Source organism: Gymnoscopelus braueri, assembly GCF_963280865.1.
Source record: "Gymnoscopelus braueri genome assembly, contig: SCAFFOLD_63, whole genome shotgun sequence".
NCBI lineage: Eukaryota > Metazoa > Chordata > Actinopteri > Myctophiformes > Myctophidae > Gymnoscopelus > Gymnoscopelus braueri.
The window spans coordinates 93,023-120,000 of NW_027660477.1; the positions used below are offsets into that span (position 1 = coordinate 93,023).

At 40.4% G+C, this 26,978-nt stretch overlaps 1 protein-coding gene across 1 annotated transcript in view; it reads left to right on the top strand.

Moving 5' to 3' along the window:
- The window catches only part of LOC308081532 (disabled homolog 2-interacting protein-like), a 237,992-nt gene that overhangs the window by 37,949 nt on the left and 173,065 nt on the right, over positions 1-26,978 (top strand). The window contains exon 2 of the mRNA XM_080457900.1: positions 14,347-14,465. Within this exon, the coding sequence (XP_080314026.1) occupies positions 14,347-14,465 (119 nt within the window). The remainder of the gene's footprint in view (positions 1-14,346; positions 14,466-26,978) is intronic.

The window sequence follows — 26,978 nt, forward strand, 5'->3', positions numbered from 1 at the left end:
CCTTTTGAGCGGGCCATCCACGGCCGCTCCATGGTCGCTGGATTTTGACCCGGGGCGATTGTGTTTTAGGGCGACAGACTCCGCATTCTCCGTGTGCGCACCGCGCGCTACTCGGCGCAGAAAGAGGGTTTTCGTCACAGTGAATGAGTTACAGCATGTTTCAAAGCTTTTTCATAATAATACAAGAAAAACGTGACACTCGGCATAATGATTAGCTTATACTTTCTACTTAAGTATATTTTGATGCCAATACTTTTGTACTTTTGCCATAAATGAGCGTGCCTTGTTTCATAGACTGTAGTGTTGCTCTCTCTCTCTCTCTCCATTTATTATTATAATATGAGCGGTCCGGTGTTTATGTATTATTATTTATTATTATAATGACCATGTGCGAATGCGCGATGACGTCATCGTACCTACATGAGAAATGTGACAAATAGTATAGGCTAGCCTACGTTTTACCGTGTCTGGTACCAATACAAAAAAATAAACTGGTCTGAACTGATAACAAAGGAACACAGGCTTGTACCGCATACAACGCTGCCTGGCCAGGAGTCGGTGCGTTGCTTACCGGTCGGCCTGTCTACGACCGACAGACCTCCGCTGCGGAGGCACAAGGGGGCTATTCATTGCCTCCTCCCATGCCCACCAGGGGAAGCTCTGCTCCGGGTAGTGACCCCTGGTCCATGCCCGGGCGTAGGCGGGAACCACTTTGCGCATGTCAAAAGTTATATTCCGAATGAATGCTTTGGTCATGTAAACGAGGAATACTTTTATTCAGGTCCCATGTAAACAGGTGAGTGGATCAGATTCCTCTATTCGGAATGAGTTCATTCGGAATGAATTCATTCTGAATGAATACATGATGGTCCATGTACCCGCAGCCAATGTAAGTCAATGGGGAGCATACTTTGAATGATCAATTCCTAATCAATTATAAGCAATTATTTTTGATTTCTTGTCCACCTTTGGAGTTACTTCATGGCAAGGCAACTACACAACCCAAACCTCTACCAAAGGGGTCTTGCCCTTTTAACTATATTTTTGTTTACTGTATATTGTCTCTAAATAACCTTTTCACGCCGAGGAGGAATACCTGTTAGGTAGCTCTGTCCGTGGGGAGGTACAATAAAACAGAACTATGTGAAAAGGACATTTATTGTGTACTGACTGGGCTGCCGTTTTCCCATTTTCATGACATTGTTGAGCCGTGCACCTTGAGACTTTTATTTAATCTCGAGTGTTGCAGCAGGCATTCTGCTTTGCAGTGTTTTCTCTTTTGTATATTGTCTCTGCCTTGCATAAGTGAATGGAAATGTACGGTTATATGAATGCAAAATGTATAAGGTCTCTTGCACTTGCAGGCAGTCTCCTAGTTTGATGCCTATCCCTATACTGCAAAGAGACACTGCTGTGTGTCCTCCTTATAACCCCATCACCCCTCTGCAGTCAACAAATATCTCAGGGGTCAAGAGTCCACTGGTGTCTTCTCAGTTCAGTGTTAACACTTTACAACACTCTCTCTCACACACACACACACACACACACACACACACACACACACACACACACACACACACACACACACACACACACACACACACACACACACACACACACTGTTTTTTCCATCAGACATGTGTGGAGTTACTTTGTGCTTTGTCCATATACATTTCGTTGCCATCGGATGGAAACCTCAAATATGTCCAAAACTGTTTATTTTCAAGATTCAAATTTAAGAATAGCAAAAATAGCAGATCTACAAGCTCAAAATGTGTCGCTTCGGGACGCATTTCGATCTTGCAGATCTGCTGTTTTTGATGCTTTTGTGTGACGCTGTTGTATGATCAATATAGGAAGTTCATTTGCGAAAAAGTTGGAAAGTTAGCAACTTGCAAGTAGCAACTATTTGCTGCTGTGTTGGTGATAGTTGGTGCATCCACTTTAGCCTTCAACAAACTCATGGATCGCTGTCAACCTATAGAAGTCAGAAGACATCCTAGTGAAACAACCAGACAAAATGAATGCCTGAAGAGATCTTTCAGATTTGTTCTTTGAATGACATGAAAACAAATTGTAATGTTCCAGAGAGAGAAAGAGAGAGAGAGAGAGAGGCTTTTAGCCTCATGGTGAAAACTGAAAACAAGTGCCATTGTATTGTAGATCCGTGGTTCTCAAACTTTTTTGTGCCAATTAAGGACCCCCAAATTGGCTGCGGACCCCCATCTGAAAATGTGTTGTGCCAGGGGGATATTGGCTCTTTTGGAAGGGGTTCCCTGGAACCCCTTCCAAAGGTCCCCTGGGGGGTCTTCCAAAGGTCCCTTTGGGGTCCCCGGACCCCACTTTCAGAACCAATGCTTTGAGTGACATGAAACCAAACGAGAGAGAGAGAGAGAGAGAGAGAGAGAGAGAGAGAGAGAGAGAGAGAGAGAGAGAGAGAGAGAGAGAGAGAGAGAGAGAGAGAGAGAGAGAGAGAGAGAGAGAGAGAGAGAGAGAGAGAGAGAGAGAGAGAGAGAGAGAGAGAGAGCTTTTTGGCTTCATGGTGAAAACTGAAAACAAGTGCTATTGTATTGTAGATGGTCGCAGAAAAAAAGCGAACAGAAAACTGATGCGTTTTGTGACTCAGGGAGAGGATTATATCGTAGGCCCTTCTGACAGACATGAAGACCCCTAGTAAACAAACTGCCGCTGTGATTTCTCTCCACTACACACATGCACACACCCACGCACGCGCACACACACGCACGCGCACACACACACACACACACACACACACACACACACACACACACACACACACACACACACACACACACACACACACACACACACACACACACACACACACACACACACACACACACACACACACACAGACACATTTCAGCGGAACCACAGAGAATAATGTCTGTGTTTGACTGCTGTGCTTGTGTCTGTGGCATGTGCATGCATGCACACACACACACACACACCCCCTGCACGCCTATGCTTGTGTTGGTGTGTCGCATTCTCTTCTCTCCCCTCTCTGTTCTTTGCTGTCATAACATAAGTATTCTGCATCTCCCTTCAGAGCCACTTTTTCTCTTCCCCGAGGGGACAGAGACCGTTTTCTTTTTTTTTCTTTTTACAAAGTGACTGTTGACAGTGGAATGATGAGGTGTACTCAGAATAAACCTCTCTCTCTCTCTCTCCAATAGCTGTATCAGCGCTGGTTGTGTGCGTTTTTAATATCTAGACACACACTTTAAGGTAACTTATCAACGTCAAGGTACTTATTAAAAGTTGGAGAAGAAATGTTGTGGTGATTTCTTGCAGATCATGTGTCAGTCAGTTGCATGTGTCTACTACAAAGTAACAGTTTCACCGCACAAAAAAACAAGCTTTTATTGATTTATTGAATACTGTATTAGTCAGAAATGTAAAACAGCACTTGGTACATTAAGACATTAAAGCTAAAAGGATAATGCAAAAAAAGTCCTGGGGACTTGTTTCCTCCATCGTGGCCCTAATCTATTCAACTTCAACTTTGAGATAGAAAGGATCAGAGTGCAGTTATTAGCTTATGCAAACATGCATATTGTCGCTGTCGGACATCTCCATTATATTTTTATTTTTGTAAATTAATGCCCTACTTGTCATACCACAGTGTCACACAAAAGTATTTATTGATTTATTTTTTTTAAGTGAAAGGTCTGTGAGTTTTTATAAATATTGAGCCATTGAAAAGTTCCATTCGAACACAGGTTAATTTTTTCTTCTTCATTCTTTTTTCTTCTGCCTCACAACACATCATGTTGCAAGGCAAAGCTGTAACTGTTCTTTTACAGCATGGTACTGTACTTACACACGCCACACATGTGAGTGCACACACACACACACACACACACCACACACAAAGCATTCCTTCTAATGTATGATTAACTAGATGCTATCGGTTTTTCATTGGTTTGTGTGAGGGCCTTATCATACCTGGCTGCCACCACACCTGGGGTATTATTGTCATGCAATGCACAGAAATATGTTACACGACCACACAAAGGAATGAGGCCGCACGATATGAACCTTTAACACATTCAATCCTGGAAACGCATATTATGTGTCATTTTAGATTCTTAGCTATAAGCATTATTTTATAGTTTGGCTATTAAAAAATAGCAGATATACAAGCTCATAGCGTGGCACCGCGCAACATTTTTAACGAAAATCTTTGCTTCCGGGGGTCCCTGGAACAAAATATATATATATAATATATATCCGCGGCCAAATACATATCATTTTGGGGGTCCTTGACATGAAAAAGGTTTGAGAACCATTGATTTAGCTATATGTTTTTTTTTGTTAGTTTTTTTGGATTTAGAAGACATTTTTAGAATCCCCAGAAGCAAAGATTTGAGTTACAAATGTATATATTCAAAGATTCAAACAAATTTTCCCGATTTTTAAAAAATAGCCAAAGAAATTAAAAAAATGACGCATTTTCCCGGTATTAATGGGTTTAACAGTCTGAACCACTTTTAAATTCACAACTGTTTTATTGATTGATGCAAAAATATATATATATTTGGTAACATTTTACTTGAGGGGGTCTTAATTCATATGGGTAATTAACGCTTAATTAATTATGAACTCTTGCATGAATTCATCCTGAATTTATCATGAATTCATTCAATATAATTAATTATTGGTCTTTACCAACTTTACCAAGTGTAATATATCGTCTCTTCGGGTGGAAACCTCTGGACATATGAGGTTTCCATTCGTACACCATGGTGTGTACGAGGTTTCCATTCTTACACCAATCCATTTCCATTCGTACACTCTCTGAGTTACGGGAGACCGTGGCAAAATGCTGGGGGGACAACTGGGGGTCCTTCACATTAAAAACATTTAAGAACCACTGCTTTACTAGTTCTCCAGGCCAGAGGGAGAGGGCAATTATAGTGTAAGACTGAAAAGTTCCTCTGTCTAGCAGTAGGGGGGAGCGAGAGAGAAAAGTCAGAAGAGTGAGGGATAGAGAGGGAGAAGAAGAAAGTCTGTTTACGTTGTGCTGAGTTTGCCGTTGCTGCGCACGTTGAATGAACACAGTAAAACGTTGATATTCTAAAGAGACTCCTCGTTCTTTATATACAGTAGCACCCCAAGTGTTATAATAGCCTCCAAATTGGAACAGAATGCTGCTGCGTTGGCTTTTAACTCAAACTAGCTTGTAAGGCACTGGTTACTTAAGACACTTCATGGTTTCTAACCTCAGCCTGTAATTAAATTGTTGAGGTATTAATTAAGCACTTATGAGCCTGTATGTGCAGCCTGAGGTCCTGCATGGTTGTTCCAATCCTGAGTCCATTGCTGAAGGCAAAAAGGTGACCTTTTGTGCCTTTGTTGTCACTCAGGTCTCCTCCACGCTGAGATGACCCGCCTGAGGAGCCCAGGCTTGATAAACCACTGTCTGACGTTTAAGTCCCTTTAATAAAAATGGCTCTTATGCTGTTTTTTAACACTTCTTATTTTATTTGTTGAGGTCCTTCAACCGTTCCATCATTAAACATGAACTAGAGCTGCTTCATAGTGGTGCTGACCCTACACCGAGATTCACTTAGAATTCTAGATTTTCATATCATCTCTGTCGGGTGGAAACCTCATAATGTCCAAAACTGTTACTTTTCAGGATTCAAATTCAAAAGCATCAAAAGTAGCAGATCTACAAGCTCAAAACGCGTCGCTTCGCGCCGCGTTTTGAGCTTGTAGATCTGCTACTTTTGATGCTTTTGTGTGACGCTGTAGTATGATCAAGTAGGGCATTAATTTACGCAAAAAACGCAAGAAGTTAGAATATGGAGATAAGAGGTTTTTCCCAGACAGCAAAGATATATACACAGACAAGTCATGGCAGGATGTACGCTGATATTGGGGAGAAAACCGACACGATTAGTCTCTGTCGGTTCAAAGTGGTTTGAACTGACTATACAGTACATCCGTTAGCTGTCCTTAGAGCCCCTCACTATGGGATAAACATTTCAGCAGTTTTCAAGGTATGTTGTTTGGGTCTAAAGTGTGTGACGGAGGGACGGAACCAGCCAACTGACTTATAGCTCCTCCACTGGTGTGGCAATGAAGATGGTGGTATTTTTATTTAAATTCATGAATATTTCAGATTTCAGTCCATAAGTTTTGTGACTTTTTGTGTGTGTGTGTGTGTGTGTATGTATGTGAGGTACAGGGAACCACCTCTAAACCTCAAACACAAAGCCATGGTTCTGCTGTTGGGCCATGGTTACAAACACAGCCACGTAACGAAGAAGTATTATGCTGCTATAGAAGACATCTGTTCTGTACTGAAACCTGTTCCAAAAGAAACACATTTGAGTTGACAAACATACAGACTGGCACGCACGCACGCACACACACACACACACACACACACACACACACACACACACACACACACACACACACACACACACACACACACACACACACACACACACACACACACACACACACACACACACACACACACACACACACACACTATACACACACACTGCTACACTGTTCCACACAACAGCTGCTGTCTGTTTCCCCTCCGACTGACCTTTAAATCTACTGTTGTCTGCTAAATGTTTACAACACCCCCCCAGCCCCCGGGCGCACAGCACAGGTACATCACACAACACAGGTACATCACACAACACCCAGATGACACTGTAATTAACTGTGAGGAGGAGTGCACAAACACAGAGGAGAGGACACTCTTCTGAGTTCAATTAAAGGGGGCGTACAAGTGATATTTATCTTTTAAAATAAGGTTTAAATAGCTCCATGTTCTGATAGTAATCATTATTGAGTGTTTGTTCAGTAACAGGGGGGTATGGTCCGTCTCAACAGCTCTTTATTTGACCCATTCAATCCGCAAACGCATTTGTGTCACTTTAGATGTCTTTGGCTATTCAAAAATAGCAGATCTAAAAGCTCATAGCGCCGCACTCGCGCGGCTTGTAGATCTGCTATTTTTGAAAAAAAAGAAAAAGAAAATGTGTGCAATATATATGAAGTTTTCTAAATCCTAACAGTATGTTGCTATATCAGTGGTGCTTCAACTTTTCCATGTCAAGGACCACCAAACTGATATGTATTTGGCGGACCCCCATCTCAAAGTATGTTGTTCCAGGGACCCCCCCAGAAGCACAGATCGAGTTAAAATGTTTCGCTTTAAAACATATATTCAAACATTTGCACACATTTTCCACGATAATTAAAAAAAAAAAAAGGACACAGAATAAACAGGTGAAATTGGAAGGGATGAAACAAAAACAGAAATGAACAGACATCATTTTGGAACTGGAACACGATCAAATTAAAACTCTATTAACACATCGAGTGCCATAAACGGTCCGGACCGTTTTTGAGGATCCAAACGAGAAGTGCCGAAAACGGTCCGGACCGTTTTTGACCCAATTCTATTTTTATACGAGTGGCCCACGTGGGGCGCTAAAACGAAACTTTGACATCACCCAAGGAGTTTCTGAGAAGAAGAGGCTGGATGTGGCTCCATGTCAAAAATCCTTCAGGTCGGCGTTTTCAATGTTATCTCCTTGATATCTCCATTTCTTTTTAACGTGGTGGAAACGAGCCGTTTTCGATCGGCGATCACGCTGCAATGGAGGATCGCGTTGGAAATATTATTGTTCCAGGCGTTAGTCGGGACCCTCCGCCGTCTCGCACGCACGCTTTGTTTACATGCACTTCCGCGTCGGGGCTTCTACAGCACGAAACGTATAACGCAAGTGGATGGAAGAAATGCAGGCACTCAACGTATAATATTTTAATAAACCTCTGGCACCCAATGTGTTAAAATCTCTCTCCTGATTGGATACAGTTGGTATCCCAACACAGAACAGTATTTTCTGTTTACGTAAGAGCTGGTACTGAACAAACACTAAATATCAATTACTGTACACCACCTTTAATACTACGTTTTTTAGTTTTTTTTATACAGTATAGTGTATTTGATATAGCCTACATTTGATCAGACATGCCCCCCCCCTCCCCTCCTATATAATCCTATTCAACTTCAAACTAGTTATTTTGGTTAAAGTGGTTCAAATCCAACTAATACCTTCAACGCTCATCAACAGGCTCTCTGCACAGCAGCCATAGTGGAAAGAAATTGGGCCTCTTCCTTACTTCCTTCCATTTTCCTTGACTAAATGGAAGTCAACACAGGTGTTGACTTCCATTTAGCGTAGCACAGTGGTTCTCAAACCGTTTAATTTCAAGGAATCCCCCGTAACTCTGAGAGTGTACAAATTGCGGGTCCATTTGGTTCCATTTGTACACTCTCAGAGTTACTCTCCCGTAAGGGGGCCATTTGGAACCCCCTCAAGGAACCATCAGGGTCCCTGGACCACACTTTTTGTGTGTGTGTGTGTGTGTGTGTGTGTGTGTGTGTGTGTGTGTGTGTGTGTGTGTGTGTGTGTGTGTGTGTGTGTGTTAGTGTTAATTTGACGTCCTGGTGGGCTGGGATGGGAGCCAGCTAGTACACCCTCCTGCCTGGCCACCACAGCGGGATGTGTAATTCCTCCCGTCCTTTTTCAATTAAGCTGTGTACTAAATGCTGTGTGTGTGTGTGTGTGTGTGTGTGTGTGCGTGTTCAATTACACTGTGTTGTACTAATGCAGTCGACAGGCTTGTTAAACTAGCAGACAGTTCATTTAGCACAGTTGAGTTTGAAAAGCTAACAGACTCGGTAGTAGGCCTTCGTGCACGTATTGTGCGTGTGTGTGTGTGCGCGCGCGCGTGTGTGTTTGTGATGTGTACTTGATGTTGCTATACTCGCGAGGCCCAAATGTCTCCCACAAGTCTACAGTATAATTTAAGACATTCATATTGTGAGAACCAGGTTTTCATGATGGTCCTCTGAAGAGAAATGGTTGTTTTTTTATGTTAAGCTTACGATTTGGAAAGGATTCAGGTTAGGGTTTGGATAGAGGTTAAGTTTAACCTCTCCAAACCAACTACTTAAAGAAAATGACTTATTTTCTATCAATTACACACCCCATGAAGCCTTGAATTCATGGAGATGTTTTAGTTTTTGACGCGTTCCTGAGTGTGTGTGTATATCCGGTAGGAGACTCAAAGAGTCTACTTTGAGTCTCCTACCGGATACATTAGCATCTTTCCGCCAGTAATCAAATTATTGACTTACTGTAGGAATGCGACAAAAAAAAATCTCCATGAATTCAATGCTTCATGGGGTGTGTAATTTTGATAGAAAATAAGTAATTTTTGGGGTGAACTACACCTTTAATGCTGCGTTTACTTAGTTGTGTGCCGTGTCACGTGCCAAAACTTGTTAATAAAGTATTCAGTTAATCAAACTAGCCAATCTCCAAGTTTGCAACGTGTCGTGCTGCAACGTATAACTTAGGCAAAATACTGTTTTATTTATAAAACGTGTGTGTGTGTGTGTGTGTGTGTGTGTGTGTGTGTGTGTGTGTGTGTGTGTGTGTGTGTGTGTGTGTGTGTCAATGCTGTAAGGGAAGATTAGTCTCATACAGTAAAATATCCTCTTTAGAAGCCGTATACTCCCACACACTCCCTTTGAATTAATTCCATTAGTATCCTGTGTGTTTAGTCAGCCTTACATCTCTGCTAAATCCTCTCGAACATCGCTTCAGGCCACGAGGCCACATGACAGGGATGCTGCAACTCTCATATCGTAGAAACCTTGTATGTCCAAAACCATTGCTTTATTAATTATTGTAATGTTTTGTTTTATTACCCCATTCAATCCGGGAACAAAAAAAATCTTCTAAATCACACAGTTTTCTGAAAAAAGTGTGTTGCTAGTGGTTCTCAAACTTGTTCATGTCAAGGACCCCCAAAATGATATGTATTTGACCGCGGACCCCCATCTCAAAATATTTAGTTCCAGGGACCCCCAGAAGCAAAGATTTGAGTTACAAATGTTCGCTTTAAAAAATATTTATTCAAAGATTTGCACAAATTCTCACGATTTAAAAAAAAATTGCAGATCACAAGCTCATAGCGCGGCATTCGGTGCCGCGCTATGAGCTTGTATATCTGCTTTTTTTTAATAGCTAAAGTATAAAATAATAGTTATAGCTAAGATCTAAAATGACACAGATGCGTGGGTTAAATAGTGAAAATAGCTATTTACAAGCTATTTTTTTCTATCTACAAGCTCACTAGGCGTTGTGAGCTTGTAGATCTGCTATTTCCACTACTTTCGTGTGCGACACCCTTGTATGATGAAGTAGGGCATTCATTTATGAAAGAAAAAAAAAACATAACACAAAATATGGAGATACACGTTTTCTGCCCCGACAGCAACAATATGTCAAATAGCCATGCAGCATACAGTACTGTATATGAGCCTGTAGATCAGACAGTATAAATAATGAATCACTGTTTACAGAGGTCTGAGTTTGCTTCCAGAGACGTCTGCTCTACATCAATGTCAGCTGTGTTCGTGTGTTGTGTTGTTTTGATGTTGCTGTGAAGTGTGCGTGTGCGTGTGTGCGTGTGTGTGTGTGTGTGTGTGTGTGTCATGAACTCTAGCATCCATATTCTGGGAATGTTATATAATAGGCGAGCATTCGGTAAAAATCGGTGAACGTTCAGCGAAAATAGGGCAGTCGTGTGGTGAAAATAGAAGATCTACAAGCTCACTATTTTCACTATTTGAAGTACTCTACAATAAAGAGTATGAGCGGCTAATAGGTTAAAACAACGAATCCTTACCTTTTTGTCTGCAGCCCCAGGATGCATTAGTGTTACTTGTCGTCGGGCAGAAACCTTGTACAGTATCTCCATTTTTCAACTTTTGATGTTTTCTTTTTCAAACATTAATGCCCTACTACTTCATCATACAAGAGTGTCGCACAAAAGTAGTACACATAATTGCATATCTACAATCTCACAAGCTGGCTATTTTCCACTATTTAAAAATATATATAAAAAACAGAATATAGTGTTTCTGTCGGGCAGAAACCTCTTATCTCCATGTTTGAACTTTTTGTGTGTTTTTTTTGTCCCATAAATTAACACCCTACTGGATCATACTACGTAGCGTCACACAAAAGCATCAAAATAGATCCATAAGCGACGTGTTTTGAGCTTGTAGATCTGCTACTTTTGCTGTTTTATTTTTATTTTTTAATCCTGAAAAGTCACAGTTTTGGACATACAAGGTTTCCACCCCGACAGCAACGAAATGTATAATTTCTCTTGGGACCCATTATAATGAAAACATTACACCTACAGCTGTAGTCATGTGGAATGACTGGCATTGTCCCAAAAATATCAGTGTCTTAAAACACTGGTGACATACAGTATATCATATTTGTACATTTTACTGTACATTCCTACCCAAGAGTTATTTCAGTTCAACTCACTGCAGCTAAATGATGATAGTCTTTGAGAACCTGTTGTGTGTGAGCCAGCTATCTGTAATGGCTATATCTCTGATACCTGTGTAGACAGGCATGCTTAGCATCACTGGCATTCCTCCTGGACAAGCCTAGATCTGACACAAACACACATACAGTACACACATACAGTACACACACACAGTACACACGCACGCACGCACGCACGCACGCACGCACGCACGCACGCACGCACGCACGCACGCACACACACACACACACACACACACACACACACACACACACACACACACACACACACACACACACACACATGCGCGCGTGCGCAGACACACACACACACGCACACGCACACGCACACGCACACGCACACGCACACGCACACGCACACGCACACAGTGGTGAAAAACATACTCAAAATGTTTTACTTAAGTAAAAGTATCAATACTGCAATGTAGAAATACTATGTTACAAGTAAAAATCCGGTAATCAAAATGTACTTCAGTAAAACTACAAAAGTATTGGTATCAAAATATACTTAAAGTATAAACACACACACACACACACACACACACACACACACGCACACACACACACACACGCACGCACGCACGCGCACGCACACGCACGCACACGCACACGCACACGCACACGCACACACACACAGGAATTCAGTCATCGTTTTTGTGACTTTGGGAACATTCTCTGATCTGATGCCATTACTGCGTGCCAGCCAGGGTATAAACAAAACATGACAGAGAGAGAGAGAGAGAGAGAGAGAGAGAGAGAGAGAGAGAGAGAGAGAGAGAGAGAGAGAGAGAGAGAGAGAGAGAGAGAGGCAGTTAGAGAGAGAGAGAGAGAGGGAGAGGGAGAGGGAGAGGGAGAGAGATTGATCACAGACTCTGATAAGATCAGAAGATGTTGTCCAGAACACTGTTCCAGTGGGAAAACCAGAAATGGACAAAGAACAAGCTGGATTAGACTCGTCGTCCAATGTATAAAATTACTTAGATTCAAGAGTCAAAGGGGTTTATTTAGTGTCTCACTCGTACAAGCAGAGAAAATGTTGGTGTCAGCAGCAGCAATGGGGATTGTACTGTACAGAATAGGACAGACAGAATAATTTAACAACCAGATATATAGAATAAATATTCAAAAGTACACATAGTGCAAGTACAGTACAAGACTACCAGTACATCTGCAAAGCACAATATGTGCAGGAGGTTTTGTCCCAAAAAAAAGGAGAATCAAGGTTGGTGTGTATGATTGATTGAATTTTGATTGATTGAATACTTTATTTGCAGTTTGCAGGAAAAAAAAACACATGAAAGTGCAGTTCAATACAAGGTCAGCTAGGAGGATTTACCCAAGAAAGCCTATGGCTCATTTCTTTTGGGGTCGTTTGCAATTCATAGACATTTAACGACAGACAGATATACACTACTATACAGTAAAACATCATAAAAACAGTTTGAAAACAGAAAAACTAAAAGTAGGTACAGTATGCTCTGTAGTTTACAGATTGAAGGCATTTGTAGTTTTTTGCTTTTGTTCTTGTTGTCCTTTGTTCAGGGCTCTGATGGCCTCAGGGACTCTTACTGAGTGTCTTTGTGGTGAACCTGTCCAGTGTCCACATCGGCACGACGTACTAATTAAAGTACTAATTGTTTGATATAAGGGCATGGATGATATGGAGTGATGCTTTCTCCCTTGATCATGTATAGACTCCAGTGTCATATCGTCTCTGTCGGGTAGAAACCTGTCCAAAACAGTTACTTTTCACGATTCAAACTCCAAAACAGCTAAAGTAGCAGATCTACCAGCTCGAAACGCGCCGCTTCGCGTCGCGTTTCGAGCTTGTAGATCTGCTACTTTTGATGCTTTTGTGTGACTGTGCTGTAGTATGATCACTTTTGCGAAAAAACACAAACAAGTTAGAACATACACGGGCAACTGGCGGCCCGGGGGCCACATGCGGCCCCCACCTTCACTTAATGTGGCCCGCAGCTTAATAAAGGAATACTGATATATTATTGATTTCACTTGTTACAATTCCAAACATGCAAACATGACCCGCTTTAATTACTAAATCTATATTAGTAGCTTAATGACTAGTATTAAAATTATATTGTCTTTTTTATGTTCAATGTATTTGTATTGAAGTTCATAAAATGTATATAAGTATATCTAAATGCATTTGAAATTAAATAAAAATGTTACTTTTCAGGATTCCAATTTAAAAATAGCACAGAAAAATCTGGATTCCAATAAAAAAATGGCAAAAAAAATACAAAACTTTGAGCTTGTAGATCGGCTATTTTTGCTACTTTTGTGTGAATGGTGAAAAAAGTTACAATTCAGAGAGACAGTATATCTCTGCTGTCCGGCAGCAACCAGCAAAAAACTCAAAAATGTTCATTTTTCAGGAAATGACAAAAACAAAAATAAATTGGAGTTAGGAGGTTTTGTTCATCATTGATAAGAACAGCTGAATGGACCTCCAAGCTCTCAATGAGGTTGGAGGTCAAAAGGGGGTGGAGCCTGGAGTCAGCTAAACCAGCTAACTCCACCCCCCTTTGGTGAACTTAGCTGGTTTAGCAGAAAGTTTGAGTATCCAATGGAGTTAGCTGGTTTTGTCAGAAGTGTTTTTTTAATACTTTTCATTGGTTAAATTTTTTTTAATCAACACACAGACGTAAAGGGTGTTCAATGGCCCTGATTTATGGAAATAAATGCGGAAAAATTGAGTTAGCTGGTCTCTGCTGGACAGCAACGATATGCAATGTGGCCCTCTGGAGTGCAAAATATTTGATTAAGTTGTTGTTGTTGCATTCTACTTATTCTCATCATTCTTTCCATGTGTGTGTGTGTGTGTGTGTGTGTGTGTGTGTGTGTGTGTGTGTGTGTGTGTGTGTGTGTGTGTGTGTGTGTGCAGACTCTCCTCCAGAGCGGGCGGGCCGGCGGCGCAGCATGCCAGGCAGCTCGTCGGATAAGACCACCGCGGCCAACATGGAGTCCGTGTCCTCCTCCTCCTCCACGCCGTTCAGAGTCACCGTGAGTACTGTGAGTGTGCTGCCTGTATCGTACTGTATACCGTCAGTGGTGGAAAGTAACTAAGTACATTTACTTGTGTACTGTTGGTTACTTAAGTACAATTTTGAGGTATTTGTACTTTGCTTGAGTATTTCCAATTTCCAATACTTTTATTTCTACTCCACTACTCATCTCAGAGGCAAATATTGTACTTTTACCCCACTACATTTATTTGAAAACTTTAGTTACTAGTTACTTTGTAGATTTTGATTATTATTACAAAACACACATTACCCATTTGAAAATAGCCGATCTACAAGCTCACAATGCGTCGCGAGCTTGTAGATGTGCTATTTTCACAGGGCCGGCCGCTGCTATAAGCAATATAAGCGGTCGCTTAGGGCCACAACCCCTAGGGGGGCCACACAAAAAAATATATATATTACTTTCATATTGTAATTATGTCATGTATCTCCTATCCAACAACTAGCGTTATTATTTTAGTATGCAATAAAAATGACATCATGATTTTATAATGGGGGTGTTTGGGAGGGGGCCACCCCAAAAAATCTTGCCTAGGGCCATGAAAATCCTAGGGCCGGCCCTGTATTTTCAAATGATTTTTATACATCTTTTACACATTTGAAAACTTGTGAAAAGGGACATTCATTCTGCATAATGAGTACTTCCTACTTTTGGTACTTCAAGTACATTTTGATACCAATACTTTTGTACTTTTACTCAAGTAAATTTTGAATGCCGGACTCTTCTTGTAACAGAGGATTTCTACATTGCAGTATTGATACTTTTACCAACAAATTTGAGTACCTTTTCCACCACTGCACAGTGGTGGAAAAGGTACTCAAATTCCTAGGGTCTTCCCCACGTGCGTGCGTGCGTGCGTGCGTGCGTGCGTGCGTGCGTGCGTGCGTGCGTGCGTGCGTGCGTGCGTGCGTGCGTGCGTGCGTGCGTGCGTGCGTGCCAAAAACATACATAAGAAGACGTGTCAACTTGAAGTTCATCGTAACATCACAATTCGACAGCTGTAAAATAAATGAGACTATTTTCCGTACAAGCTTCCAACCAATTGCAATTTCAAAAGATAATTACAAGAAAGGAAAATGAAGGAAAAACTAAACAACTGCTGACATGTTTTTTTTTTTACAATTGAGCTAATAGAGCCTGCCTGCTTGCTCAGGGGATAAATCGAATCTTGACCACCAGGTCAAAATTTCGTGTCAGATCCTGTGCCTCAGTCTCTTATGCAAGTATAAGAGACATCACTTAGCAACAGATATCAAAGATGTATTAAATGTGTGGGAATGGAGGATAAACCAGATCACTTTAACACACATGCCCCTGCCTGCCTATCTCGGTGCTGAGCCAACGGTAAAGCTACAGTACAGTGAATTAATTTAGTAAAAGGAATAAGGCTCACAGCTCACTGTTTAAGGCTTCATATCAGAACAGTCCTTATTAGCTATATGTTTTTAATGCTCACGGATCTTCTGCAGGTAAAAAAAAAAAACTATTTTTAGTCTTTTTTAATTTGGGATATGGATTAAAAAGTGAGCTGTTCAGAATTGGGAATGGAGTATAGCAAAATTCAAAAATAGCAAAAGTAGTACTACTTTTGATGCTTTCTCTCTCTCAGCTAAGGGGGTCCTTGGCCTGAACAACGTTGAAGACCCCTCGACAAAAGCAGACACGGACTTACTCACCCTCACTAACACCTGTATACGCCCACGAACACGCATGCTTTTATTCACACAAAAATAGCCGATCTACAAGTTCATAGATTGCCACCTGCCCACTACTGAATATAATTCTGTCCTCAACTCGCACAGCAACTCTGTCTGTCTGTCTGTCTGTCTGTCTGTCTGTCTGTCTGTCTGTCTGTCTGTCTGTCTGTCTGTCTGTCTGTCTGTCTGTCTGTCTGTCTGTCTGTCTGTCTGTCTGTCTGTCTGTCTGTCTGTCTGTCTGTCAGTCAGTCAGTCACCTGGCTCTCTTTTTCCAACCCAGTCAGCTTTATGCCCGTCATGTTTTATTCAATACATATAAACAGTCAATTAACCCATTAAGACCGGGAACGCATCTGTGTCATTGGCTATTCAAAAGTAGCAGATCTACAAGCTCATAGCGCGGCACCGAGTGCTTGTAGCTATGAGCTTGTATATCTGCAATTATTTAGAAAAATCATGACAATGTGTGCAAATCTTTTAATCTTTTTGAAGCGAACATTTTTTATTCAAATCTTTACAAATGTCTTCTAATTTTTTTAAAAAACCTGTTGTTGCCATAATCAGTGGTTCTCACACTTTCTTCGTGTCAAGGACCCCCAAAATGATATGTATTTGGCCGCAGACCCCCATCTCAAAATATGTTGTTCCAGGGACCCTCCAGAAGCAAAGATTTGAGTTAAAAATGTTCGCTTTAAAAACATATATATATTCAATGATGACAAAATGTTCACTATTTTTCAAAAATAGCCAAATAAATCTTAAAATGACACAGTATGACTTCCCGGTCTCAATGGATTAATGAAGCGGAAAATTCTGCCGTGAGTCATCAATTTATAGCTAATTAGCAATTAGCGGTACACATTTCCATCAATAACTAATGAGAGGGGAGATGAAGGCCTGGCGGTGAACTGTAAACACTTATAGTCATTTTCATTACCAAGAAAATGCCACGAGCCTCTGAGAAGAAAATGACAATAATGGAAGAAGTAGTTCTCCAATGTTGGGCTTAACCCACTAAAACTGTGTCATTTTAGATTTGTTAGCTATATTCAAAAACAGCAGATATGCAAGCTCACGGCGTGTCACGTTGTGCCCCGCTGCAAGCTTGTACATGTGCTATATATACTATCTATCTTATACATCTTGAAAGTATGAGAACTACTAATTTAGAAGGCATTTGTAGAATCGGCCTCAGGTCTTAATGGGTTAAAGTCAGTGATTCATTTTATGAAAAATATATCATTAATATTTGAATTTTTTTTATAAAAAATTCTCTTCAGAGCCTATATATAGTACACACCTTAACCACTAGGGGGCCATCGGCGCCCCTTAAGCCCTATTTTATACTTTGGTTATTTGAAAATAGCAGGTCTACAGTGAGCTTGTAGATTTGCTATAACATAAAACAAATGAATAAAATAGAGTTAACCCATTAAAACCGGGAATTAAGCGTCTGTATAATTTTGGCAGTTGAGTAAATGTGCGTACATGTGTTACTTTTACGCCGCTGGAAAAAAATCAATCAACCCCAGCCTTCTGTACAGATCCTTTCCTTTCAGAAGTCTTTATATTCTTTTTAGGAAACTTATAGAAGCAATAATAAGCCTTTGAAGGCTGGATGCTCTTACGTAAAAGACGACCACGCTCTCTTTCTCTCCCTTCCACTTTTCATCAATCTAAAAACACGCTCAATCTCCGGCGCTCACACTTCAGAGGGGAAGGGTATACCTCCTATCTACTGCTCCTATAAAAATAATTGCTGTGACTCGTGCACTCGTTAAAAAAAAAAGAAAGAAAGAGAGAGAGAGGCAAATAAAAGGAAATGTATTAATGCCAGAACAGCACACTGGACCTCCCATAGAGTGAAAATAAAGTGTCTCTTTATGAGTTAAGTTATGAGTTTTCAGGAGGAGCCAACATGTGTACACAGTAAAACAAATAATCCTCAGTGTTAACTACTGCAGTTGTAACTCAAGAGTGTGCCAAATGTAACCAAGTAGGCTACTCTACGCTTTCTGAGTTAAATTAACACTATTTTTGTTTTTGTGTATAACAGGCTCATAAAGCTACTGTTGAATAATTAATAGATGTTTTTCACTGTAGCCATAATGACATATTATTTGAGACGCATAATATGGGTACTTATTGGGGTTGTGTGACCAAATCTGCCATTGTCTTATAGGTGCAAACAACACAGCATTGCATTTGTGAGACGGATCATATATAGTGATAGATTTTCACTATGGATAGTTACACAGTGTGGTAGTGCAGTGACCTGCGACAACCACCATCTTATGAAAAATGAAGAGAGTAGGCTTCATCATTCATTTGTCAAGCTCCCCGAACCACGAAAAGGAGCCAAATTCAAGCAAAAAGCACCTTTGTTTGCACCTCTAACACACACACACACACACACACACACACACACACACACACACACACACACACACACACACACACACACACACACACACTTGACATCGATTCCCTTCCTCTCTTTTCATACGTACAAGGGCATGACGTCACTGAGGATTTTGTCATGTTAATTCCTCCAACATCTTTCCAGTGACACAATGCGTCACTATAACACTACAAAAACTAAAAGGCTCGCATTGGTGCTTCAACTGCTACTCGATTCAGGGATTTGTAGAGCAGTGGTTCCCCCAGAGAGAGTGTCGAAGTGTCCTTGAGCAAGACACTGAACCCCTAATTGCTCCCGATGAGCAGGTTGGTGCCTTGCATGGTTTCCTCCGCCATCGGTGTGTGAATGGGTGAATGTAATGCACAATCTATGTAAAGCGCTTTGGATAAAACCGCTATATAAATCCACCATTTACCATTTACAACCTTCATTAGTATCACTGGTAACACCTGAAAGAAAAGTAACATCACACAACTATTTATGTCAGTACGGTTGTCGTAAAAAGGTCTATTGTGAAGAGTCTGGACTTTGAAATAAACTGAAGCGAAACGCTGTTCGTCCGTGTGATTGCATCTCGGATCGGCATTTCGGCGAACGGACAGGTATTGAGTCCAGGTGAAAAATTGAGCTTTTTATATGACACAATGCGGCAAAGAAGAAGAATATGCTATTGATTAAAGTGTCAACGGTGTTGTACTCTTCGGGGAGAAGGATAGAAAGGGCATACGGAAGAAAAGTGATTGGATGACGTCGTTGTCTGAATCACATGAGTTACATGACTTACATCCATGTCCTGGTAAAGAATCAAGGACATGTTGCACACACAGATAGCATTCACCATAGAGTGTAATGCAGGGTGAGGGTAGGGCTGTCACGACTACAAATTTAAGTTGACGATTAATTATCACTCAAATAATTGCGATTAACGATTTAATTGTGTTTCTGTCGTTGAAAATTAATGGAACATTATGAATAATAATTACATTTCTTTTAGATTTCGGAAACGAAAAGTTGCACAGGGCAGATATGACAAATAACATATTTAATGACTTTATACTTAAAAATAATCATTAATAGTGGAAATAGCCGATCTATAAGTTCAAAACGCGTCGCATCGCGACGCGTTGTGAGCTTATAGATCGGCTATTTCCACTATTAATGATTTTTAAAAAAAATATATGTCATTTTTTTACATGAATTGATTATGACGATTATGCACAAATAATTGCGATTATATGAAATAAGTGCGATTAGACGATTACTGTATGTACTAATAATTGTGACAGGCCTAGGTGAGGGGTCTTCAACGTTTTTCAGCCCAGGGACCCCTTAGCTGAGAGAGAGATGAAGCAGGACCCCGGCCCTCACTTCATATTGTATAAAGTTGTGTTGCAGATTAAACTTTTTAATAGATTTCATAGATATCTTCATAGACTTATATTTGAAAGCACCATCATCAGACCTTTAACCACTTAAACACTCCATCACTTGGAAATCTTGACTTTTGGCTCTGTACTTGGTTATTTTTTTCCCTATACGTATCTTCACCAAAAACAACCGATCTACAAGCTCACAACAAGCTACAAGCTTGTAGATCAGCTATTTTCAGCAAATGATGAAGTTTAACGTAAGGTTAATGTAAAGTAAGTAACACTGAGGACCCCCTGTTGAAGACCCATGGGTGTAATGTATAGTTTTTTCTCTTGCACTTGCCCTCACACTGCCCTCCGCTGGTCGCTGATGGTACTTCTGCAACCCACATCAACGTTATCCTTTCATACTAACATTGTTATCACAGAATATGTTGTTGCACACCCTGGATACAAAGAGATAGTGTGTAAACGTTACTTATGTTAACGCTGTCTCTCTCTTGAGTTTAATGGCGATATCAACACTTAAGTTGTTTTATCAGAAGCCGACAAAGAGACAAATAATGTGATCAATTGAGAATAAGAGATAAGTGTGAACAAGCTGGCATTACAGTCAGACAGCTAAACGGTACATGGTGCCACGTCATGGTCCATATCGCTTTACAGTGTGCGTTACATTCACCCATTCACATTCACATGTCTTCTTGCTCAAGGACACGAGGAGACGGGGGGGGGGGATTGAATCACAGGAGCCGTCTGATTCCAAGACGGCCGCTCTACCTCTCCTGAGCCAGTGCTGCCCCTAAGATAGATACATAAATAGGAATGATTGATGTTTTTATGCATAATTATACATGAGTATAATCGTCATTGTCGGGGGGGAAACCTCATACTGTATGTCCAAAACTGTTACTTCTCATGATTCAAATAAAAGAAAACAGCGAAAGTAGCAGATCTACAAGCTCTAAATCGCGCTTTGCGACGTGTTGTGAGCTTGTCAAATCTATTGCTATTTTCTGTGAAAGCCTTCCCCAGCCCCCGCTGGGGTTTAAGTGGTTAATTTAAAGGGGGGGAAAAAAATGAAACGGTTCGATGTGAAGATACAAGGTTTCTGCCCAACGTCGCGACGATATGGAACCTACAAGTTACAACTCGACTGACTGACTGACTGACTGACTGACTGACTGACTGACTTTCTTTGGCTATATAAAAATAGCAGATATACAAGCTCATAGCGCGGCACCGAGTGCCGCGCTATGAGCTTGTAGATCTGTAATTTTTTTTTAGAATCGTGAAAATGTGTGCAAATCTTTACTTTGAATATATACTTTTTTAAAGCGAAGGGTTTTTTTTTTTTTTTTTTACTTCGTATACGTCGCTATATTATCAATGGTTTTCAAACTTTTTTCATGTCAAGGACCCCCAAAATAATATTTATTTGTCCGCGGACCCCCTCCCATCTAAAAATATTTTGTTCCAGGGACCCCCCCAGAAGCAAAGATTTTAGTTAAAAATTTTAATAAAACATTTTGCACAAATTTTCACGATTTAAAAAAAAAATAGCAGATCTACAAGCTCATAGCGCGGCACTCGGTGCCGCGCTATGAGCTTATATATCTGTTTTTTTGAATAGCCAAAGAAATCTATAAAATGACACACATGCGTTACTGACTCATAGACAGACATACATAGCCTGACGTGAAAAATGGAAGCGTAGAGTACTAGTAGTTCTCCCCCTGCTGACAAGCTTTGTCTAGAGAGAGAAATCTGAGTGAAATCTTAAGTATCCCTCCCAGGCTTTGAGCTAAATCTGTCACAATGGCTCTCTCCACTTAACGGGGGGAACAAGTCCTAGGTCTGCACCACACGCACACATGCACACACGCGCACGCACACGTGCGCACTCAAACATTTGGATATTTCTCAAACTGACTATACTCACATTTGGCCCTCACAAGTAGCCTATAGTAATACATGTTTACACGCACACGCGCACGTGCACGTGCACATGCACATGCACACTCACTTTTCCTCTCTCGGTGCACATGCAGCAGTCACGAAGTTCCCCACAGTCAAAAAGAAGACATCTCTCTCAGTCATTTTCAAAAACCCACACGCACTGTAAAAAAAAGTTATATAAGACAGTGAACTGCAGAGGAAAAACTCAAACAAACCTAATCCAGCTTGTTTGCATTGTCCCTGCCTGGTCCCTGTAAACAACACAAAGCCTGGTGACTGATTGCACTTCGCTGACAGAATTGCTTCTTAATTGGGTTCTTAGCTTCTCCTCCAACGTCTGCCTCCCTCCATCCTTCCCTCCATCCTTCCCTCCATCCATCCCTACCTCCCTCCCTCCATCCCTCCTTCCATCCTTCCAAAGGCAACAGTGGTAGGGCCTAACCCACTCAGTTAAAACTATTTAACTCTCACACTTCACACTTTAGGATTTTGCAGTGTAGAAGCAGGTGTTCTAATTGCTGGATGAAATGATGAAAGAAAGACAAAAAAAAAACAGCGTTGGGAAACAACCGTCCTTGTCGTTCTGATGTAATGGACTTGGACAGTTTTAGAACACAATCTGGAAACTGCATTTTTGTGTGCTCACTGCTCACACACACACACACACACACACACACACACACACACACACACACACACACACACACACACACACACACACACACACACACACACACACACACACACACACACACACTTGAAGGTAAACATAAAAGTAAAAGAAAGGTTTTAAAATAAATAAACATCAATAGCAGCCGCTGTTTGCACACATGGCACATAGCTGATAATTCTCATTGGAGTGATTCCATCCCAGGACTGTACCACCGTGTGTGTGTGTGTGTGTGTGTGTGTGTGTGTGTGTGTGTGTGTGTGTGTGTGTGTGTGTGTGTGTGTGTGTGTGTGTGTGTGTGTGTGTGTGTGTGTGTGTGTGTGTGTGTGTGTGTGTGTGTGTGTGTGTGTGTGTGTGTGTGTGTGTGCGTGCGCGTGCATGCGCATAGGAAGGGGGGAGGGGTCTATACAGTGGATGGAACCATCCCAGCCCCTCTCCCTCCTCTCCTAATTACCTGGCTGTCAGTCACGGCAATGCAAGCATTAAGGAGCTTATGTAAATGTGCATGTTGACATGTGATGTTGTAGTGCATCCTGGATGTAAATAAGCCTCATCATCATGCTCCACTTTGGATTGCTATAGCTGCTTGACACATGACAGAGACACACACAATTCATCCTGGAAGCAACGCAAAGAACACTATACAGCTCATTTGGTGTGCAACAGTTAATTAGATAATTGGGACGCAATTCCTTTAAAATAGCGGTTCAAAGTGGCTGTGGTTTTTTTTTTTTATAAATAATGAATAGCATTAACAAGAACTTGTTACTAAATAATAACCACATTGAATCCACTGGAACACAGCTTTTTTTTTTTTTTTTTCCTGAAAAGTAATGGTTTTGGACATACAGGGTTTCCAGACGACAGTGGCGATATCAAAGCAACGTCAGAATATTGCGCATGTAGAGTGCGGTTTCAATTAACCCATTAAGACCTGAGGCCGATTCTACCAAATGTCTTCTAAATCCTAACAGTTTTTTGGAGAAAAAAAACGTATGTTACTACATCGGTGGTTCTCAAACTTGTTCATGTCAAGAACCCCCAAAATAATATGTATTTGGCCACGGACCCCCATTTCAAAACATTTTGTTCCAGGGACCCACAGAAGCAAAAAGAATTGAGTTGAAAAATTTATATATATTCAAAGATTTGCACACATTTTGAAGATTAAAAAAAATAGCCCAAAAAAAGAAAAATGACACAGATTTGTTCCCGGTCTTAATGGGTTAACCCGGCCCTCTGAGTGAATCCATGGCCTCCAGTCAGTCCATTGATGTTTCTATTACCCATGTATTTCATCACAATGAGAAGAGGTATGGTAGCATTTTGTTGGATGTCGATTTTCATCGTGTATAGGCTACGTCAGAGCAGTGGTTCTCAAACGCTTCCATGTCAAGGACCACCAAATTGTACTCTCTCAAGTACTTCGTACTTGAAGACGGAAAGGGTCGAAACGTCGTATCTGCTGTTTGTCGCAAAAAAATTACTTGGAGCATTCAAACGTGAGTTGCGAGCAGTGGTGGAAAGTAACTAAGTACATTTACTTAAGTACTGTACTTAAGTACAATTTTGAGGTATTTGTACTTTACTTGAGTATTTCCAATTTCCAATACTTTTACTTCTACTCCACTACATCTCAGAGGAAAATATTGTATTTTTACTCCACTTCATTTACTTGAAAACTTTAGTTACTAGTTACTTTTCAGATATAAACTATGATATACTGTAATGAAACATACATTAAAGGTAGGGTAAGTGATATTTTTTGCTTAAAACAAAAAGTATTTTGTTAAAAGGTTAAAGCACTATATTCTGATAGTAATCATTGCTATAGAGTGTTTGTTCAGTAAAAGGAGTCTCAATGTCTCTCCAGCTCTTTAATAAACAGAAAATACATTTTCCGGTAGGTGTCAAAATCTCAGCCAATCAGGAGAAAGTAGCCATTTTAAGCTTCAGTTTTATAGTGTTCCAGTTCCAATTTGTTCAGCTCATTTCTTAGTGTCATCACTTCCAATTTCACTTGTTTAATCTATATCCTGATTGAGTTCTCTATCCTGATTGGATAAAATTGGAAATGAAACTGAAACTGAAACGAAAATGCATTTTCTGTTTTATAAAGAGCTGGAGAGACAAGGAGACTCCTTTTACTGAACAAACACTATAGCAATGAGTACTATCAGAATATAGAGCTATTTAACACTTATTTTAACCAAAGAAAATCACTTACCCTACCTTTAGCCACTTTAGCCCTATTTTACACCTAGGCTATTTGAAAATAGCCGATCTACAAGCTCACAACGCGTCGCATCGCGAAGCGTTGTGAGCTTGTAGATCTGCTATTTTCAAACATTTTAGTACTTTTTTTTAATATTGCAGTATTGGTACTTTTACTTAAGTAAAGAATTTGAGTACTTTTTCGAGCCCCCGCTTTGTTTTCATCATTCTGTTCTGTTGCAGTTTGTCTCAGCACCAATAAGAGACGGAGGATGTGAGTAATTTTTTTCTTTGTAAGAAAATGTCCACCCCTCTGTTTTATTATTATTTATTTTTTTACGAAACCTGCAGTAAGAGAAGATTGTAGAGTGGGTCGGTGTGTTCAAGCTGTGAGGAAGAGAGTTCTTAGATGAACTCTGTTGATATGCAAGGATGTGAGGTGGGGCTGACAGTTGCTATGACAAAGCCTGATCTGAATACAAACCAGAACACTTCTATTATGAAACACTGTGGAGCCTGGGAGCGAAATGCATACCTCTACCATACCTGACCATGTCTCTCTCTCTCTCTCTCTCTCTCTCTCTCTCTCTCTCTCTCTCTCTCTCGCGCTCTCTCGCTCTCGCTCTCGCTCTCTCTTTCTCTCTCTCTAAAGTGGTTAATGTATGTTTTATAATGTAATAATGTATATCTGTAAACTAACTAGTGACTAAAGTTGTCAAATAATTGTAGTGGAGTAAAAGTACAATATTTGCCTGAGATGTAGTGGAGTAGAAGTAAAAGTATTGAACATTTGAAATACTCCAATAAAGTAAAAAATACCTCAAAATTGTACTTATGTACAGTACTTGTACATGCACTTAATTACTTTACACCACTCACCCACTCTCTGTCTCTCTCTTTCTCTCTCTCTCAAAAAAGGTGAAAAGCTCATCTACTATGTAAAGTTTAAGTCGTATCTGTCAGTGTTGGCTGATTATGCCCCAAAAAATGTATATAAAAAAATCTGTGAGATTGTATCACCACCATCATCAGGTATAGAATGTTTAAACAGTAATATTCAATACACTGAGTTTATAACATAATGACAGCTTCACTGATAGCAAGAGCAGTCCATCTCAAAGTTAGAAGACAGCCAGCCAGGACATTATGCTTAAACATAAACAATGATTAAATGGATGTATAATGGCGACAGATAAATCATTCCAGCCTGCAAGGAGCTTTAAACATAAATAAAGGCTTGTTTACCATATTTTGTTCTTGACATGGGGGACAGAAAAAAAACTAGAGCTGAACAGAGTGTCTAACTTGATAATTAGTTGTCAAATGTACTAGATATTGTTGTAAGTAAGGACATTTAAATATATATTGGACTCTGTGCACATAGAGATTGAAGCCGTTGAAGTGTGTCAGCCATTGTACAGTGATGGGAGAGAAAAGGACACCCAAGGACAAATCTGCAGAGTCTATTATACAGTATATATGCCGTGTTAAGCGAAACAAGGTCTGATTTTGAGGCATGTTGATAGAAAATAATCAAGAATTTGAAGTATTATTTTGCAAAGTATAAAAAGTATAAATCAGTATGCCAGTGGTGCTCAACCTTTGATTAAGTGAGTACTTTATTAGTCAGAAATGTAAACAACATGTGATATAGTGAGACATTAATATCAATTGTACTGTAATAACGTGTAGGAGATATGTATGTTTTGGTGTCGGCATGTTATTTTGGTTCATTTGCAGTATTATGTCTAGACACTGGGTGGTGGGCATTTGATTGATTGACATGCACAGGGTATGCATGTAGGAAGGAAGCACAGACACACGGGTGGGTTAATTAGTGTGGGGCACAGAGTGAAGGAAGCACACTGTTCCTACCAGGTAGCAGACAGAGAAATAGAAAACAGAAAATACGTTCTGAGGAATTCAAAGGAAACCGGAGCCAAGAGATACTATACTAATTTAAGTGGTACGTTCTTGTTGCATGAATGTGCGGCGCTTCAAAATAACTGAATATTGATTGGACTTTGTTTGCCGTGGTGGATAGTATCTAAGTACATTTACTTGAGTACTGTACTTAAGTACAATTTTGAGGTACTTTTATTTGTCTGCACTTTTACTTCTATCTCCACTACATCTCAGAGGCAAATATTATACTGT